Source organism: Anolis sagrei, chromosome 1 (assembly GCF_037176765.1).
Source record: "Anolis sagrei isolate rAnoSag1 chromosome 1, rAnoSag1.mat, whole genome shotgun sequence".
In the NCBI taxonomy this organism is placed as follows: domain Eukaryota; kingdom Metazoa; phylum Chordata; class Lepidosauria; order Squamata; family Dactyloidae; genus Anolis; species Anolis sagrei.
This window is the reverse complement of record NC_090021.1, coordinates 242,528,221-242,549,354: the sequence shown is the minus strand read 5'-3', so window position 1 is coordinate 242,549,354 and position 21,134 is coordinate 242,528,221. Positions and strand designations below refer to the sequence as shown.

Here is a 21,134-nt window from a genome sequence, read left to right as displayed (position 1 = left end):
AGAGATGTCAGTGGTTTTTGCCAGCTTTTTGCGGTTATTTCCAACAAGGTGTTAAAGCACTAGAAGGTGGACAGGAATTGGAGGTTGCAGTGTCAATGCTTTTCAAGATTCAGTTGATAAGTTAATTGGTGTTTGTAACTGCTGGCTGAAATGACAGATATTATTTCCCAAAGAGGGAGGGAGGGAGGAAGAGCAATTATTACTATAGTACAACCCCCATTTCTTTGAGGAGACATTCCAAGTCTCTGCGTAGATACCTGAAAATATGGCTAGAATGACAAATATTATTTGCAAAGAGAGAAAACGGGAGGGAGATTACTACTATAGTATGACACACACACCCCGTCCATGTAGAAAACATTCCATGTTCCCCTGTGGATAGCTGAAACCATGGGCCTTCTATTTTGACTACACCTGGACCAGAAGCATACCACAGCATAACACTAGAGGGGATCTAGAGAGGCCTACTAACACTTCTTTTGGGCAGGGGTATTTTTGAAAGTATGGGTAAATGGTATGATCTTTCTGTCAACATTTGCACATTGCAATCTTGTTGGAGATATGCATGTCGTGGAAGAAACATGATTTTACCTACTACAATGCAACCTGAGCCCTGAAACACGCACAATGGAGGACCTTCTCACAGCGACACCAGAGGCACTCTAAGTGGCCAGTTTATGGTCAAAGGACATTTAGCATAATGCCAAGTTATTAACTTTGTGTTTTTGAATACGCTATAATTGTACCCTCAATTTGCTTCTGACATTATAGATAATTAAATAAATATATATATAAATGCCATTGTTCGGTGTTTATGCCTCAAATGTCCAGTGACATATAGAATTTACAGGACAGCATAGTAGCATACCTGTGCACTAGGGTGGAGGAAAAGAAACAGGGATTCTAGTGGCAGGTCTCCTCCATATCACTCTAAATATGTTTGTATGAACCTCTTGGGGGGTTGTACATTTTTCTTAAAATGTTTTTGTCTAAGACTGTCTACTGCATTCTTAAAGTATAATTCCATGAATGAAATGTATTTTTGAAGGAAACAAGCTTTATTATGATGAAGCAATCCAAAAATCCAGTTAGTTCCATATTTCAAGTAGGCAGATTCTTATATAAGTTGATCATGAAGCATCATGTGGAAATGATGGCTGAGTTCTTTGTTCTCAAAATTACAGTTATCCTGTTTCTGAACAGAGACATTTTATTCATCTTTAACAGCTATTAATCTTTGAGATATTAAGTATTCTGATTTCCAAATCTATGTCTCATATTCTACCTTTTATGTTTTTTGTAAACAAATACTCTTTTCTTCTTTCTCAGATCAGAGCCATTTTGATATTTCAGACAACTTATCAGGTAAATCACTGGAATATATATTATTCTTTCCATATGCCAAACGTATAAACTACATTGTTTAACAGACTTTCATGTGATTCATTTGAATGTCCTTGCAGTCCAAAGTTTCTTATTTATTCTTTTTTCCCACTCATAATTATTTGCCGGTACAATTGGTCCTAAAGCTGCCAAAAACATTTCAAGCACAGAGTTTCAGGTTTTAATTTTGAAAAATAAGTCATTGATTTGACTTGGCCTACTAAATTGATTGTCTACTGCAGCTAATGGCCCATTTGACAATAACCACAGTAGAGAACATATTCTCAAAAGATGAATTTACAGACTCGATCTGTGAACATAAGTGCATAATTACAGTTTCCATTTAAACTTCACAGGCTAATTTGTAATCCTGTTAATAGCACAATCCTATGCATCTGTACTCAGAGGCAAACTGAGTTAAAAAAAAAACTACTGTTGGGTACATATTAACAAAACTGGCAACAGGAGGCAATCTTTCTTAGAAGGTAGCCCCATTGGACCCAATGGAACTTCTCTGTGTGTGTGTGTGTGTGTTTGTGTGTGTGTGATCAAACTTTAATATGTGGTAAATAAATACCATGGCAAAAATCTAGCTCCAGAGTCAATACAGTGGGGGTTGCTTTGAAAGGTATTAAGGAATAAATACCTGTTCTGCAATAAGTGTTAGTTCCATAAAAAGTTACTCCAAAACTGTATAAAGAAAGGCAATGAGTCCTAGAACACCCATCCTATATGTTTGTTAGTGTCTTCTTTGAGGAAGGGAACAATATATGCCGGTCTTTAAAGTTTGCAATAAATAGGATTACATTACTTACTTATTTATTTATTTCAAGACTTTGTACCCCATCCTTCTCATCCCTGGAGAGGACTCAGGGCCAAATACATTAAGTTGAGCTAAGAATTTAAGATTTTGTCAATTCTTAAGGTTAGATATGAAAACTATGCATGCACAGCTATACACCTTTATATGTTAAGGATGAATTATCTATGAAATAAAATCATCACTTACCCTCAGCTTAGATTGGGGAGATCATGATTATGGGGCAAAAACAGGGTATGATAAGAAATTGGTGACTTTTTTTTTCATGTCAGGAGTGACTTGAGAAACTGCAAATCACTTCTGGTATGTAGCAGTACAGAGTTTTCTGACCATGCTCTGGGATATACACTCAGTTCATATGTGGAAGACTGGGGCCCCACCATCACCCTCTGTGAACTAAGACAATGTCCAAGAACACACCCAACTTCCTCTTGTGGGGATATATTGCAAGGAAAGGTCACCTCCATTCAGTCTTAAGATTATTCATAATGATTGCCTGTTGAAGCATAATTAGTGAAGCTTTACTTACTGAAAACATAGAAACGATATTAAGCCAGTGTTGCAGATCAATATAACTTTGGTGCGAGAGTTAAGATACATACATTTGAGTAAAGGAACCAGGCTGCACATGTTAGTCCTGTCATCTCAGTCTTGTTGAAGAAGAGATGGTTCAACCCATTCTTGCTTAAACACAAGTAGGATTCTCCATGAAATATGGGGCCTTATAACAGGGATCCTACTTGTATGAATAATTCTAATCAATAAGCAGAGTCTGCAGTTTGATGACAAGAGCTACTTATGACCAAGAAAATTTTCTCATTCTTAACAAGAAATGGTGTCTCAGCAAGTGAGAACCAAGTAAGGAAACAATCAATCCCTGCAAGATTTCTCACACTTTGAGACTTATTTGTGAAAAAAAGTTGGGGAGAAACCTTAGCCTTGTGAAAATATATTTTTGAACACAAAACAGTTGGGTTTTGTGAAAAAACTAAGGAGAATTTTTTCCCTTTACACAGACACATTTTAAAGGGTCTTGAAGTGTGGACAAAGGATCAAAAATTGACAAGAATTCTTTCCCAGCAGGGAAAAATTATTTTTCTATTAATGGTTCTTTGGAGACATCATTAATCTTTAGTTGAAGTGAGAATTTGCATGAAAGGAGGATAAAGACAAGAACTAACTACTAGTCCTTAGGAAAGCACACCCTCTTCTCAGAAAAAGCTAGTTATAATTCAAGGCTCCAGTTTTCCATTCTTTTTTCAAAAGGTTTAATTTCCTTTGAAGAGAACTGTGGTATTACACAATGTCATTGGTGCTGCAAAATCTCTTAATGCTACTAGGGAAGAATGGAATGGGATTAATGGGAGTGGAAGTAGCTACACAAGCTTAGATACTAGGCCTGGGCGGTTTCGTTCGTTAATTTTGTAATTCGTTAAATATTCGTTAATTTTAACAATTACAAAACGATTACAAAACTTATTTTTAAACCCGGAAGTGTTTTTAAATATCAAAACGGCAGGCGCCAAAAAATTTTGTATTTCCGTCCATTTCGGAAATACGTAAGATGGCCGCCTGGCGATGCTTGCTGGGAGCTCTCCTCTCTCTCCTCTCTTAGCCAGTCAGAGGCAGAGCCTGAAAGAGGAGGAGGAGGAGGAGGAGGAGAGGGCGGGGAAGGCGCCGGCTGAGCAAGCGAGCGAGAGGACGAGCGAGAGGGCGAGCGGCGAGCGAGAGGGCGAGCGGCAAGCGAGAGGGCGAGCGGCGAGCGGCGAGCGAGAGGGCGAGCGGCAAGCAAGAGGGCGAGCAAGAGGGCGAGCAAGAGGGCGAGCGAGAGGGCGAGCGGCGAGCGAGAGGGCGAGCGGCGAGCGAGAGGGCGAGCGGCGAGCGAGAGGGCGAGCGAGAGGGCGAGCGGTGAGCGAGAGGGCGAGCGAGAGGGCGAGCGGTGAGCGAGAGGGCGAGCGAGAGGGCGAGCGGCGAGCGAGAGGGCGAGCGGCGAGCGAGAGGGCGAGCGAGAGGGCAAGCGAGAGGGCAAGCGACCCTCAGCGGGAAGGCGGCCTGTCCCTCCTTCCTCACCTTTGCGGTGGGTGTGCTTCATTCTCCCAATTCCTTAGCGGAGGGCTGGGCTAGATGGCCTTTGGGGAGCCCTTCTCCCAATTTCGCATTGCTTCGGAGGAGCCGGGCCCGACTCGGCGGCAGCGCTTAAGGGCCCGCCAGAGTGAGTGCCTGCCTTCCCTCCTTAATAATAATTTCTCCTCCCTTTTCTACTAAATTAATAATTAAATTAAAAAAATATTTAAAAAATATTGAAAAAAAAGGGCGCCATCTTTACAAAATGTTTTGTAAATATTAACGAAATTTCGTAAATACCGAACTTTTTTAAGGGAAAATTTTGTAATTATTTTAAATATCGAAACAAAAAAAAAACCCCAAATACAAATCGATTTTAGAAACAAATTTTTGCGTTGTTACCCAGGCCTATTAGATACATTTACTTCCATCCCAAGGGCATGGACAGAGACTGAGAAGGTGTATTTTAAAACTGTGTTGCAATTGTGAATAGTTTGTATTGAACTCAATTTTAACTCAGTTTTAATAGTGATCATTATAAGCTCTTAGCTTTAGTGTTTTGCTTTCAGTTGTATATGGTTTTGCTTGAAATTGTATGAGTCCTTGACAGATGGATGGCCATCTGTCAGGGATGCTTTGAATGCAGTTTTCCTGCTTCTTGGCAGGGGGTTGGTCTGGATGGTCCATGAGGTCTCTTCCAACTCAAGGATTTTATGATTCTATGAATTTCAAGAATATGGCAGGGTGTAAATAAAAATGAGAATGAGGATGATGGAGAGTTAGGCCCCTTCTACACTGCAATATAAAATCCAGATTGCCTGCATTTTTGTTTACATTTTTTGCAGTGGTTCTTCCATTGTGCAGGGAAAAAACATTTTAAAAATTAAACAAAAATGTCTGAAATCTTGCCTGAAAGGTACTGATATGGAATTGGCTGAGCAATGCAGGGGGCGGGGGAGGGGGGGGAGACATTATTTGACATTGGAATACTTTCCAGTGTTGGGCTGTCAAAACAACCCACTTCCACGTGGATGTTAACAAAATTAAAAAATAGGAACAGCATGACCATCTCTTAAATCACTCTTAGCAAAACACACTGCACAGTTATAGTATTATGATTCTACTTCATTACATGGAATCCTGGGATCTGTGGTTTTGTGAGAGACATTAGAATTCTTAGCCAAAGAGCTTTGGCACCTCTTCAAAATTCAAAACCTAAAACTCCATAGGCTATTTTCAAATACTTCCTGCTGCCTGTGCCATGGCAGTTAAAGTGAAATTATAATGCTATAACTGTGTACTATGAAAGAGCATTCAGATTACCTTTGAGCATTTCAAATGGGTGAAAATCTTAGGAAATAAAATTCAAAATGCACACAATTTCCCATTACAAGGAAGCTGAAACAATAAATGTGTGATTTATAAGAAGTGCATTTCACAATACGTTATTGTTATATTCATCTGGCACAGGCAGCAGGAAGTATTTGAAAATAGAAATATATGCCCCAAACCTTACATACAATAAATCAGTACACTTCAGTTAACCTTGACGAAATGTCCATTTTCTTCCCTGAAAGGAAATGGTTGACTCCTTGGAAAGCAATGGAGAAACAGATATGGAGACATTTAAGGAGCGTATCAGGCAGGCAGAGTAAAGTGAGGGACAGTGAGTGAAATTGTGGGACAGCAGAGGAACTGTCATGCTCTGTTCCCTGCCATCAAGATCTGTAATCACCCTTTTATCTCCTCTTGCTTTGTTCTATGAGGAAGTAGCCCTGCATAATGTGATGGTCTTTAGGGACTACATGCCGGCAGAAGAGAGAAGTGCTTCTCTTGCTGCATATGATTAGGTCCTAAGAGGAAATAAATGCACTGGGTTCAACTCTTTCTAAAACCCAGGCCTGGGTTGATACAAATTACATTAATGAACTAAAAAGATTCTTGTTGCATAGAACAGATAACTTTGGCAATGTTGGGTTGTTGTAGGTTTTTTCGGGCTATATGGCTATGTTCTAGAGTCATTCTCTCCTGACGTTTCGTCTGCATCTATGGCAAGCATCCTCAGAGGTAGTGAGGTCTGTTGGAACTAGGAAAGTAGGTTTATATATCTGAGGAATGACCAGGGTGGGACAAAGAACTCTTGTCTGTTGGAGTTCTTAGCTTACCTACAACAACCCAGTGATTCTGGCCATGAAAGCCTTTAACAATACATTTGGCAATGTTGTTTCTTCTGCTACTGCAACACTGTGATGAGAGAAACTGATGCAACTCTGATGTCACTCTTAGGCAGAGAGGAAACTGCTCTGCACTTCTCAAACAATTTTGAATGTTTTCTCCCCATTTAGTAAAATCACAAGTTTTTGCAAACTGATGATGCTTTTTTCATATACTTGTAAAAAATCATTCCTGGAAAACTTATTCTTCTGACCAAACGATTTGTTTTCTGTATTTAAATAATGCCTATTTCTTCTATGTTCAAATAATTTTATTCCTTACAGGTTTTCACAGAGATGGCTCTTTGACACAGGAGATTTTCCAAAGACAGAGGATAGCACCAGAAAGAGGTAAACATCTGGCATTGTAACATGGGCCCCTTCTTGCACTGCACAAGTAGAATTATGCTATTCTTTTGTGGCTCCCTCCCTGTAGCCTACATCACTTGTTAGTCCTGAAGTTAGTCCTGAATCAAGTTTCATTGATTCAGTGAATTCCATTAAACTAATGGATTTAGGAACATATAACACCTTTGCTGAAATATCTTCACTGGCTACTGGTCCATTGCCAGGCACAATTCAGAATGCTGGTTATGATTTGTAAAGTTAACACAATTTTTCAGACTATCTGAAAGACTGTGTCACCCTATAATGGACTAAGGACCTGCATTAGCTCCTAAGAGATCTTAGGGACACTCCACTTTACCTTCATTGTAAAAATATCATTTTGTACCAAATGCACTATAAGGGATTGAGGGAGGGGGTTGCCATGTCTTTAGACACACACACACAGGACATTTTAAGTTCAGGAGAAGCCTTTTTAAAACATCACAAAATGATTGGGTGGCACTTCAAGTTTTTATTTGCTGCTCTCCTTTGGTCCTGGCATATTTTTACACAGTCGCAGGAGGGCAACAAAGATGTTATTCCATTCATGAAAGCTGTACCCTCCAAGCAACACATAAGCAGAACAAAACTATGGACTTATCATCCTCCATCTCTGCATACAGCAGCTATGTTTTTCAGTCCACTGAACTCTGCTTAGGAATATATTAGGGTCTAGTTTCTGTGTCTTATTTTATTTGTATTTGGCTTCAAGAGTTGCTGTATTTGAATGTTTGATTTTGAATGTTTTGGGTTTTATGAATTTTGTATCTCTGAGGATTGCCCAATATGTCATATGGATTTTGAGATTATCATGCCATTCTGTAAACCATGTTGGAGGCTCTGTAGGCATGAATAAGAACACTATTTACCACATGAAGTTGTCCTAATCTTGTCCCAAATCAAATTTAAAGTTTTCTCAAGCTTGTATTAAAGGAAAACGAGTTCCCTCTGTCTCTTGGCTTCTGAACCTGCTTTCATCCTGCTTTACAAGCATTTTACTTTGTGGTGAGAAAAATGCATCTTAGCTATTTGTTTCAAAGTGTCTGTGTGACATTCATTATGAGCTGTCCTTCCTAGCCATAAGCTTTCTCCCCCTGAATGCCAAATTGACTGCAAAAGAAAAGAAAAAAAACCTTTTCCCTCCTGATAATCTCAATCACTGCTTTTTCCATTTTTTTAAAGAGAGCAATCATCCTTGCTTCCAACAGGCCATTTTTCCCTTTTAGGTAAAAATTTGCTTTCTTTTAAGACAACAACTTTTTTTCAGAACTTCTACACATCGCATATGCTTGTCTCATTAGAAAAGTTAAAGAAAACGTTAATTTGTACCATCCAAATGCTGAATAAACACTATACTAAAAGTTCTAACATTTTGAAGCATTCCCTCCCTCTTATTTTAATACCATAATACATAATACCATAGCTATAAAATGTGAGATCAGGGAACATAGTTCTGAACTTGTGAAGTACCAAAGTTGTGCAGTTCCTACAGTTTAAAAATAACAAGTACGGGGCATGTATGAAAACAGGGGCATGAGTCATGTCCCTGCATGTGCTGAAAGCAGGCATGTAGCCGGGGGGGGGGGGCTTGAGGGGCTTCAGCCCCCCCCCCCCCTCGAAATTCTCATGGTGGTTCGCGAAGAGGCGTTACTGGTGCATTATTTCAACTGTTATGTTTATTCATATCACCATACTCAATATATCCTGTATGCATGGGGGTATTGGGGTAATGATACAAAGGGTTTGTTAGGGTAGACCCTCTTTCACTCAGACTCAACCCCCCCTGAAACTCAGCCCCCTCCCGAAACCCCCCCCCCCTGAAAAAAACTCCCCCCTCCCCCGAATCGAAATCCTGGCTACGGGCCTGGCTGAAAGGCAAATGAACTCAAAGCACATTTACAAAGAAATTGTGCAGAAAGGAGAGGAGCTAGGCTCCCATGCTCCCATCTCAGTAGAAATGGATTTTCCATGGGAGAATCTGTTTTCTGAGCTGTGTGTGATAACATCCTTTATTGTATATGGTATTATGTATTATGGTATTATTTTACCATCACTTCCCACTTTGAGTTTCATGGGAGCAGAGAATTGTGTGTGTTTGTGTGCGTGCGTGTAGGTGTGTATGAAAATAAACAACTTTCTGCAATTCTTGCTATAGATTGTGCCAGTTGACTCTAAATTGGCTTTTGGCGTGCCACCATGACTGCATGGAGAGAGAAAGTGTATCTGTTACAGTGTGGGTCTTGGGTCAACTCATGATGTTTGGCTGGTAACGTGCCATCAGATTTGAGGAATCAATACATTAAACCTTCATAAATGACAAATGTATAATAAATAGCACTAACAGATTTATTCTCATAAAATGTAGTACAAGGCCTTTCATCTCCAATACGTGAATCATCAGGCTACTTAGATAATCAGAACATAAAATACAGTTGAGTATAAAATGAAAGCATCAAATGATATATTTTACCATACACTTTTACAAAATTTTATTCTGAAGCCAAATTAGGAGTTAGTACATTTCAACAAACTTTAGCTTCTACTTCCTTGTTGCCTGAGTATCCACACAGCACAAGTCAACACCTTTTTATATCATACTCCTAAATATAAAAGTAACTATCAAGTTACTGTCATGCCTCAAAAGAAGTTAATACCTATATCTTTCGTTATTATATACAGGGTGAGGCAGCACAACTTCCTTTTTTCAAAACTTAATAAAACCCATTGTATGAATCAGAATTTTTTTTATAATGTAGGTGCATACCTAAAATTTTGTATTATGTAGTTTTGAAGATCAAATTAGGTAGGTGACGTCCCCCTTTCTCCATACACTGAGTAAACTGATTTCTGGTGTTTGTCATGACTCTTGCCAGCATAGCAGGCGCTATGTTTACAATTTCTTCCTGGATGTTGGTCTTCAAATCTTGTAGAGTCCTTGGACGGTTCACATAAACAAGGGATTTCAAAAAACCCCATAGGAAAAAAATCACAAGGGGCCAAATCTGGGCTGACCACTCCAAATCCACTCAAAAAGTAGGCCTCAATGGCAAAGGGGGTTTGAGAAGGGGGGTTGAGGAGGCCGGGGTAGAAGCACTCCAAATAAATAAATAAAAGCACGCTCCTCACTGTTCCAATGCATGACGGCGACTGAACTGTGTCAAGACAAAACTTTATACTCCCACCGCTTGAACGAGACCACTAGCACTCTGCTACGTCTTCAACCAACTGAATGGCACACATTTTAAAAAAGGAAGTTATGCAATTTAATGTAATGTCATTGTGTCTTTGCTACTAGGGTAAAGTGTCAATTACACTTAATATTTTATTTGTAAGTAGTTTCTTTGTAGTTCTGCATGTCAGATATGGTCACAGAAATCTCTAAAATATCTTTGCTTCTCTTTAGACAGAAGAAATGCAGAATGGCATGGTTTGGGTGAGTTTTTTTCTCTAAAGTAAGATGCATAGAATTTATAAGATTGTTTATTCTAATCAAATCAATGACAAAAGTGGGAGGGGGGATCGAATTTTTATCTGAGCTATAATTAGCACAAATTCGATCCTCCCTCTTCCATTTTTGTCATTACAAAATTCCCAAGCTTTGGAAACCAGGAGAAAAGAGGGAGCACTGGAATGAATCTGTTTCCCCGCACACAGCTCCCTTCGGCTATGCTTTTCCCATCACATGGTGAAAGTGTTGCCCTCCTGGCAAGGCCTCCTGTGTTGGGATGGAAGTGTACGGCAAGCTTTCACCTCAGTAGGGAACAGGACCTCTGCCAAAACTCACACAATGTAATGTGATGTCTGTCGTGGGGTTCCATCCTCCAGGTGGAGTGAAAGTATCCTAGGACACTAAATTCACCCCGCCTGATGAGGCTGTAAATTTGATACAGAGTTACACCTTTGTAAATAGAAGGGCCACTTTTGTTCCCAGAAGGAATTAAAATTCAATACAGGATCCAAATTCAGTAGGAGAGGGTATCTTCAGCAAGTTGGTGTCATTTGAGGGTCTCCACATGGTATACTTACCCACTTTTCAATACCTGCAACTCACGCCCAGATGTTGTAAAGCAAGTGGACCAAAGTCCACATGGTAAACTGATCATTTAAAATCTTTATGGAATTCTTGGGGCAAACATTTTAGATACTTCTAATTTGTTGTTGTTTTTAAAGTGACTTCAAGTTCTAAAATAGGCCCAGGTCAGTGGCTGTAACTTAATTTGTTTGTGTGTTTTAATGCCCTCAAGTTGCCTGTTGATTTATGATAACATCATGAATTTGAAAGGGTTTTCTTAGGGACGAATACTCTTTCCTCTGCAACATGGCTTAACAGTTCTTTCCTCTGCAACATGGCTTAAAAATAGAAAGCATGGCTTATAAATAGAAGACAACAATTATCTCGATATTCCATCCCATAAGATTCTGTGAATGGAGTAGGGAAATTACTGAATAAGGGAATCATTTAGTAATAGTTCAAAACCCTGTTATCAATATTATCACGTTTAAAAAGTCCAGATTGAAGATAAAAATTGAGTGATATTAGAAATGATTTCAATATAAGAAATAATATTGTAAAACCGCACCTGAGTGTCATACAAAAAGGAACTGTCAGTATCCTAACTGATGTGTTTCAGATTGTATATTCCAGAACTTCCCCTTCTCTTAACAATGAGAGTTCAAAAGCCATTCTGAGTTACTCCTGAGATAGATGATGGGAACATATTTTTATCATGAGCCTATGGCTACTAACATGTGGTCTCAAGATTGTGTAAAATGCTAACATCACAGGTACACATGCAGAAATATATTTATGCAGTTTTTGCTGTTTTCTAGAAACATATGCAGATGAACTAAGAAATCTAAATGATCCAAGCCTTCATCACACAGGTATTTTTCCCACTATTAATAAAATATGCCTCAAAATATAATAGAAGTCTTGGTTGTCTTCAAAGTTTCAGTGCTTATGTCTTATTTCTTGAAGTGAGCCATTTCAAGACCAAGAGCATCTCCTCTGGACATTACATCTTGGTCTTGACCTTGAATTTTTATCAGGAAGGACGGACAATTTAGGACCCTCCAGATATTGCTTGACTATAACTCTTGTGATCTGTTATAATTGCCTGTACTTGCTGGGTAGGACTGATAAAAGTTGCAATCCAACAACATCTGATGGACCACAAGTTATTTGCCAGTGAGAAAAAAATGAGAAAATAAGGCAGCTAGTGGAAACATTACCCATAAATCCATGCACTTGTAAATACCTGATTATACTACTGTAATGAGCTCTATAAGGGACTGCACTTGAAATCAGAAGCTTGCAGGTAGAGCAAAACACAGCTGCTCAATTGGAATATTATATAGACACTTTATAATACCAATGTTAGAAGTGGCTGCCAATACATATCTGGTCTGAATTCAAAGTGCTCGTGATGATTTTTAAAGCCCTACATGGCTTGAGGCATCACTATTTGAGGGAATTCCTCTTCACATATGTGTTTGCATTGAAGTGAAGTTATCCTCTGTGACCAACCATTGAGATCATTATATGGGAGAGGGCCTTCTCAGCCACAGCACTCCAACTGTGGGATGCTCTCCCTTTGGAGGCCTGACTGGCACCAATATTCCTGTCATTTAGGTACCAAAGCCTTAGCCCCCATTAATTCAAATGAAATATGACTACATATAATTTTTAAAGCTCTGAAATTCTTAAATCTGTTTTTAATTCATTATGTTGTTTAATACGTTTAGCTTATTTAAATTAACTTTCTGATTTAAAACCTGTTTAACTTGTTTAATGCCATTTGTAAGCCACTCTGAGATCCCTTAATAAAGGATGAGGTATAAAATTTTTAATAAATAATAAAATAATTTCAGAATGTGAAATTTATATTGGCTCACTGAAGTATCAAAGCTGCATAATCATTTTTGTTTGCTATTTTAAAGCTGTGGACAAGGGCTCATGTTCCACATGGGGCAATGGCCATTTTTCAACTTTTGACAACTACCTGTATGATTTCTCTGGGACCTGCAACTACATTTTTGCCACTGTGTGTGATGAAATCTCTCCGGACTTCAATATCCAGTTCCGGCGTGGTCCAAACAAAAAAATTTCAAGAATCATCATTGAACTGGGAGCCACAGTTATCATGATTGAAAATGGTGTCATATCAGTCAAAGATGTTGGGTAAGCAACTGGTGAAGAAGCACTTTCCACTGATTTTAGGTCTGGCCAGTTTTAGATGTAACAACTTATTCCTTAACATTCAGGCTATAGTCAGTTAACATTCAATGAGCCATCTCAGTGGCGTCTCCCAATTTCTGGAATTTCCTTTATTGGGAGGCTAGATTGGATTTTACTTGCTTTTCTTTTACTGGCAGGTGGACATTTCTATTCAAAAAGTCTTTTAATTAATAATTGCTGTCAGGGAGGAAATTGGGGGTGCATGTTCTGTGTTATATGTTTTTTTGAAACTTTCATGCTGCTAGGAAAATGTGGGAGGGATTCAGGAGAGGATGTGAGTTTTAAAGGCTTTTTAAAGTATATTGATTATATTTTAATCTGTTTTTACCGTAATCAACACTATATTATTTAAATTTTTGTTTTGTGCTTTTTAAACTATGAACAAAGTGTCTCACAGAGAGAAAGGCGGATATAAAGTTAAATAATAATGATAGTAATAATAATAACATAATCTTTATTCTAATAATTTTATGCTATTTCTAACTTTTTAAATTGCTTAAATTCATAAATTGAATAAATTAATGAACAATATTCTCCCTGAAGGAAATAGCCATTTTTATCATTTTTCTTGGAGAAATGTAGCTAGGGGCCTGGGAATGACTGGGCTGGAAACCAGACCTGGACTCTACATGCAGGCCCACTATTGTCAAGATTCCCACTCCTACCTTGGATTCCTTTTTTTAAAAAAAACTACTATATTATTATTCCTCATAATGCTTATCTACATTAACAATGTCTAAAATGTATGCCTGTAAACAAAGAAGTAACTGGATTTTTTAGAAATGCAGCATATACAACACATACCATTATCAAAATTCTGTTAGTGACATATAGATGATTTTACTTATGTGTATTTCCTTTTTTGAATAGTGTAAGGAATTATTTTCCTGCATCCCATCCAAAACCACAATCACCTACCATCTTCCAGTCCTGTGGGCCTGCCTTTACAATGGATGGTGGAGAGGAAGGCAGTAGGAATAAAAACATAATTCAATTTCACCTCTTTATAGTAAACTTTGCCAGATATGGGAGTAGTTTCTGCTACCCAGTCACCTCTCTCCCTGGCCTTTTAACAGTCATAGCTAATCCCATTGAATTTGGCAGGTGATATGTGGAGCCAGCTACAGGTATGAACCAGTTATGCTCCAGACATCTTAGCTAGGGACTCAGACAATATTTTACAATAGCATTTTAGCTCAGTTCAAAGTGTCATCATATTGAATGTACCCTATCATAGGTGCAACCGATATAACCAGAGTCCTTACAGTTTTATCTGCTTGATAACCCCAGGAGGTGATGCTGGAAAGGATGAAATGTTGTGAACTCTCTTTAATATATGAAGGCAGTGTCATGGAGCAAGAACACAACTTTCCCTCGCGTTACAAAGCTTATGAATTCCTTCAAGTATCTAAGTATGTGCTTTCTTTCCTACTATTACAACAGTATAATCAGATTACCATATACCAGGAATGGAATTCAGATTACACCTTTTGGACGTATCACTCGCCTAGTAGCCAAGCTGGTTGAGATTGACATGGCTGTTTTCTGGAATAACAATGATTACCTTATGGTGAGTAAAGTCTTTTATTTTGACAATTCTAATAATTCTACAGTGCTTGTGAATGGGATTATTGTGCATATATAGAACAACTCCCTTATCTGCAGATGCAATAGCCATTATTTCACTTACCAGAATATTTTCCCCTGGAAGTGTCTGTGGGCCTCTCTAGGTCCTCAAAAATTATACCATACTGTGTTTTATTATCCTACATTCAGAAAGACAGAAAGAGGACTGTCAAGGTTTTTGTAGGCTGATATTCAACTACACAAAATTCCACACACTAAAAAACTCACACATGATTTGCCCCTTGTTACACCTTGTATCAGTGATCATGTCTCCATAGGAAGCAATAAGCCATTATACAGAAACAGCACATGGACAAATCAGGCTTAGATCATTAACTAACTGGACAAGCCAATGCTCCATGCTCCAATGTGAATCTTAATTCACGGGTACACATATGATAGCCATTCCTACTGCCTCACCAACTTCAGACTACTTAATAACTGAGCTTCTCTGGTTTGCCCAAGATTGCTTGATAAACACAATAATTAAACACTTAATGCCTGGAATTCTGTCATCAAGTTCCAAGTACAATCAATTGCTGAATTGCCAGTCAACACATATGTCAATCAAATTGATTCTGTGATTCTGTACTAATTGGAAGTAATAATAAGATTTAGGCCAACATGACCATTTTCTTTTTTTGCACGCTACCAGTTTTCAAGCTGCACAAACCCTTCCCCGTGTGATCTGCACATTTTTATCCAAAGGAATACATAAATACACATACAGCAGGTGGGAACAAGATATTATCAAGATATCAGTGCATAGCTGGTTTCCAAATATAGTTCTTTTCTTTTTGTAGGTTTCAATTGAGGAAAAATACATGGGAAGAACATGTGGACTTTGTGGGAACTTTGATGGGCAAGAATTAAATGAGTTTCTGAGTGAAGGTAATTTTGTCTCTATTGGGAAAAATTCTAAAGAACTATTGTCAAGGTTTGGGATTTCTCATGTTGGTAAAAAAAACTATAAATTAAACCACTAAACTTACATGTATATCTTAAAAATAAATAAAAAGATTATCATTTATGTGATAAAGTGAATATCATTCTAGAATTTTAATTACCTCAGAAACGTTTACTCACACATAGCAGCAAGGTGTCACATATTATTGCACAGGCATCAATTATTCCCACCAAAAGTGTGCAATTTGTCTTCAATCTTGCATATTTGTTGTGTTCGGAATAGGTTAATCAAATACAGTCATGCATCCTGCAATTTTTTTTAAAAAAGTCAGCTTCTAGTGTTTTGTAGTTTAGAGGTCCCTTTATCATTTTTTACTTAAAAAAAAACAAACCTCAATTTAATTTGTGTTTGAATTATTAGGTCAGCTCCTAGATCCACACAAGTATGCTGCTTTACAAAAACTTGATGATCCAACAGAGATCTGTCCATTTGAGGAAATGGTGGTTTCTAATGTTCCTCGCAAGAAATATGTGAGTACCCTGTTATTTTTTCTAGACTTATCAAAGTTGGATTGCCTCTGAGCAGGGCTGTAGCCAGAAAAAATATCGGGAGGGGTTGAAAATTTCCGGGGGGGGGTGGGTTGAAACCTACCTCCTAGCTCACGCTGAAGCAAAAAGCACAGCAGGGGGCAGAGCAGCCTTCAATAGCCTGCAGCTCCGCCCCTGTCAACCACCTCCACAAAGTCTGGCCTCCTTAATGAGAGCATTCAACACGCCCCCCCCCCCAAACTTGGTTGCTTCGCTACATTGGCTATTGCTGCAAGTAATGACAGTGTGAATAAACTGTCAATATTTGCTTGAGAAAGTACTTGCGGTTCTGGAGGGACTCTTAATTTTTTGCGTCTCATAGACTTAGCATGGGGATTTGGTTAACCAATTAAAATTCATGAGCAAACCAGGTTTTTTTTACCTGAAAAATTTCAGGGCGGGTTGAACCCCTAACCGCCCCCCGCCCCCCGCCCCCCGGCTACAGGCCTGCCTCTGAGAGCACTTGAAAAAAGATCTGCATCATTTGGTAAATGAACTCAATGGACTAGGCCAGGGAGAAAAGGATGGAATGAACACATTTTACAGCCCTTGTTATTACAGAACTTTAAGCCAACTCTTACTTAAGATAATATAGGCCCCTTCTAAACCCTCATATAACCCAGATTATCAAATCAGATAATATACATTGTTTTAAACTGAATTATATGAGTCTACACTGCCATATAATAAATCTTTCCAAGAAAACCTTAGGATACATTTACTATAAGCCAACTTGAAAACACATACCTACTAGAGATTTCTGTGGTAGTTTGTGTTTTTATCATGTCAGGAGCAACTTGAGAAACTGCAGGTCACTTCTGATGCAAGAGAATTGGTTGTCTACAAGGACATGGCCCAGGGGATGCCCAGATATTTTGATGTTTTACCATCCTTGTGAGAGGTTTCTCTCATGTTCCCGCATGGAGAACTGGAGCTGACAGAGGGAGCTCAACCCACTCTACCTGGATTCGAACCACTGACCTGACAGTCAGCAATTCTGCCGGCACAAAGGTTTAACCCATTGTGCCACCGGGTGATGAAAAATTGTCAGTGCACATCACAAACAATTGAGTGTTTGTGATTTGGTCTAATCCTAACTCAAAATGCACCATGTTGTCTGAAAATGCTTTTGTTTTTATTTCCCCTTTAGAGCAGGATCTGCTCCCAACTTCTGAGTGTTGTGTCTCCATCTTGCAATATCACAAAGAAAGGCTTTGTCATCCGTTGCCAGCTTGACATGCAAAACTGCAATGATCCAGGGCAGAAAAACTGTGCTTGTGCAACTCTTTCTGAATATTCCCGGCAGTGTGCCATGTCCCATCAAGAAGTGTCTGATTGGAGGAGTGCTGATTTTTGCTGTAAGTAGCAGCATTCTGGAATAGCATTGTGTTTGAACCACTAAAGGACAATCTGGAGCTCTGTCCCAGTATTCTGAAGCAAACTGTGGTGTTGCTAAATCCCCCTCCACTGGCATTTACTTAGAAGTCAGGACTGGGTAGAAATGAAGAATGTCCAGTACTTGATTTAATGGGTGCAGAGGTGGGGGGGATCAGACAATGTACGTAGTATTATTAGATGGAAATAACTCTCTAAATCATTGTGTTTTGCAGCTCTGGGAAAATGTCCAGCTAACCAGATGTACAAAGAATGTGGGTCTCCCTGCCTCAGAACATGTTCTAATCCAGAATACACTTGTTCCAGCTACTGTACATATGGCTGTTTCTGTCCAGAAGGTAAACAGTTGCACAATGTTATTGCCATTTGTTTGATATGCAATTTCATACAACATGATTTCAGTCAAATAGCAAAAATAGAGTGTAGAATATATGTTGATACAAAATTAAATTATTATTTTAGCAATAATTAAGCTACCTTACATTTATAACATAATGAAGGATTACTTAATGACTTGTGTATATCTGATCAATATTCTTTTAAAGTGTCAGGGTGGCTTGTAGAATTTTGATGGATTTTAAAATAAAAATAACCAAAAGGAAGTACCATTCTTAGCTTTAAATGAGAAATCAAATTATTTTCAAAAGCTATTGTCCATATAATTGTAAATAGTTGAAAAGTAAAGTAGCTTTGGCCTCATCCATACGGTCATCTTCTTGCTCATTCCAAAGCTTGATAGATAATTATTTGATGCTGTCTGAAGTTTTCTATAATCCATGTTATATATTTTTTATAATTGATTTTGAATGCCTTATTCTAAATGCCTGAGATCAGATGTTTTTTGGATTTCACATTTTTTCAGGTTTTGGAGTACCTTTATGTGCATATACATTGTAAAGGAGGGTTATGCAGTAAAAGGGGCTAGTCACATGTCCAGTGCCCACTTAGTTTCCCCCTTTCCTTTATATTGTTGGCATAACAACATATAAAGGACCATATTTCTTTCAATGAACCTGGTAGACATCTAAAATCTACTTGGGAGGCCCTTCTCTCTGCCCCACCACCTGCTCAGGTATGTTTGGTGAGAACACAGGAGAGGGCCTTTTTGGTGGCCGCTGCTCCCTCCCAAGGGAGACCAGCATGGTTCCATCCCGCCTGGTCTTCCGCAAGCAGGTCAAGACCTTCCTCTGCCAGCAGGCATTTGGGGAAGAATAAGGGGCAGGCTTTGGGGAGGTTGTGGGTGGGATGGAGGGGCTGTGGGTTTTAAAGGTTATTTTAATTGTTTTTTTATTTTAATCGGTTTTTCCCACACAGTACTATTTAATTGTTTTTTAAAACTTTTGTATTGTGTTTTTTAAATGTGTGGGATTGTTAGCTGCCTTTAGTTCCCACTGGGAGCAAGGCGGGGTATAAATAAAGTTAATAATAATAAAGTTAATGATAATAATAATGATAATAATAACATGTTTTAGGGTTTTGAGAATTTGGAATTTTTGGATGAGGAGGACTCAACCTGTAGTAATGTTGAATATTTAATTGGAGCCACCATATGACAAGACAGAAATGTGGTTTGTAGAAGCTATGCTTAAAGCTGCTGCAACATGAGAGCCCTTAGGAATCCTAGAATGGGTAATAAACCCTTAAGGATTCCCTTGAATCTTGAACTTGGACATGGACTCAAACTCAAAAGTATTATAACAGAAGGGATGGATGATCTGTTATATTCTTCTTGGGGCCAATGTAGATAATTGCCCTTTATTTAAAAAAAATCATGAAGACATTCAAAAGTGTCCCCTATTACTTGTAGTAATAAAGCTCTTGTTGCACTGCCTTTCTATTAAAAATAGTTTTTCCTAAGGGATAGAGATGCATACTTCTGCTCCTCTTGGCAGGATTGAGACATCTCTTTATTCACATCAGTGCAAATCTGAAATTATCCTTGGATCTTCAGACAGGAGCCTAAGAAAATGCATTGGTGTGAATTGTGCTAGTAATAATATATGCAGTGTGCAAATTATGGTAAATTTAACTGATCATATAGAATTCTTTTTGGTCTCAGTGTGCTTAAGTAAATTATCACCATATGAACCACAATTTTTAATCACTATTAAATCCAAAAGATACAAGGAATTTAGTCCATCAAAAACACCTAAGGGAGGGAATTGCCCCTGTGTTTACATTTGCATTTATACTTGAAAGATAAGTGAAACAATAACCAAGGCTTTATGGCCCATGCTTGCATGTATTCGGGATGAATGACATTCATCTTTATTTTTCAAGATACTGTTTTGGATGATATTTCAAGAAATAGAACTTGTGTTCCTGTTGAACAGTGTCCATGTACACTAAATGGGGAAAAATATGCTCCTGGTGAAGTCATGGAAGCAGCATGTAGAAGCTGGTGAGCACATGTGTATTTGCATTAAAGAAGAATGGGGTGCAACTGGTTATTGAGATGGCTAGGAATCCTGATGCCAATTTGTTCTGAGATCATTAACATTCTTATAATTACTCTTGTTTATCTGAGGCAAGGCTGACATCCTGTTACTAATGGAGAGATAACATATTTTGAGTGTTGTATATGTGAACTGAACCACTACCTGTAAACATGAACATTCCATGACTGGTGTTTAACAATCCTTAGGCAATGTATTGTCGAAGGCTTTCATGGCCGGAATCACTGGGTTGTTGTAGGTTTTTTGGGCTATATGCCCATGTTCTAGAGGCATTTTCTCCTGACGTTTCGCCTGCATCTATGGCAAGCATCCTCAGAGGTAGTGAGGTCTGTTGGAAGTAGGAAAATGGGTTTATATATCTGTGGAATGACAAGGGTGGGACAAAGGACTTTTGTCTGCTGGAGCTAGGTGTGAATGTTTCAACTGACCACCTTGATTAGCATTTAATGGCTTGGAAGTGCCTGGGGGAATCTTTTGTTGAGAGGTGATTTGATGTACCTGATTGTTAACTTTCTGTAGTTTTGCTGTTGTAATTTTTGAGTTTTTTAATACTGATAGCCAGATTTTGTTCATTTTCATGGTTTCTTCCTTTCTGTTGAAATTGTCCACATGCTTGTGGATTTCAATGGCTTCTCTGTGTAGTCTGACATGGTGGTTGTGAGAGTGGTCCAGCATTTCTGTGTTCTCAAATAATATGCTGTGTCCAGGTTGGTTCATCAGGTGCTCTGCTATGGCTGACTTCTCTGGTTGAAGTAGTCTGCAGTGCCTTTCATGTTCCTTGATTCGTGTTTGGGCGATGCTGCGTTTGGTGGTCCCTATGTAGACCTGTCCACAGCTGCATGGAATACGGTAGACTCCTGCAGAGGTGAGAGGATCCCTCTTGTCCTTTGCTGAACGTAGCATTTGTTGGATTTTCTTGGTGGGTCTGTAGGTGGTTTGTATGTTGTGTTTCCTCATCAGCTTCCCTATGCGGTCAGTGGTTCCCTTGATGTATGGGAAGAACACTTTTCCTCTGGGTGGATCTTCATCTTTACTCTCGTGGCTTGTTCTTGGTCTTG

General features: G+C 38.7%; 1 protein-coding gene across 1 annotated transcript in view; it reads left to right on the top strand.

Annotated features, from left to right (window-relative positions):
* Positions 1-21,134, top strand: part of MUC6 (mucin 6, oligomeric mucus/gel-forming) — a gene marked incomplete at its 3' end in the record, with an annotated part of 71,367 nt that overhangs the window by 16,342 nt on the left and 33,891 nt on the right. The window contains exons 2-9 of the mRNA XM_067466468.1: positions 6,766-6,831; positions 12,808-13,048; positions 14,549-14,675; positions 15,535-15,622; positions 16,059-16,168; positions 17,376-17,583; positions 17,836-17,958; positions 19,901-20,021. Of these exons, the coding sequence (XP_067322569.1) occupies positions 6,766-6,831; positions 12,808-13,048; positions 14,549-14,675; positions 15,535-15,622; positions 16,059-16,168; positions 17,376-17,583; positions 17,836-17,958; positions 19,901-20,021 (1,084 nt within the window). The remainder of the gene's footprint in view (positions 1-6,765; positions 6,832-12,807; positions 13,049-14,548; positions 14,676-15,534; positions 15,623-16,058; positions 16,169-17,375; positions 17,584-17,835; positions 17,959-19,900; positions 20,022-21,134) is intronic.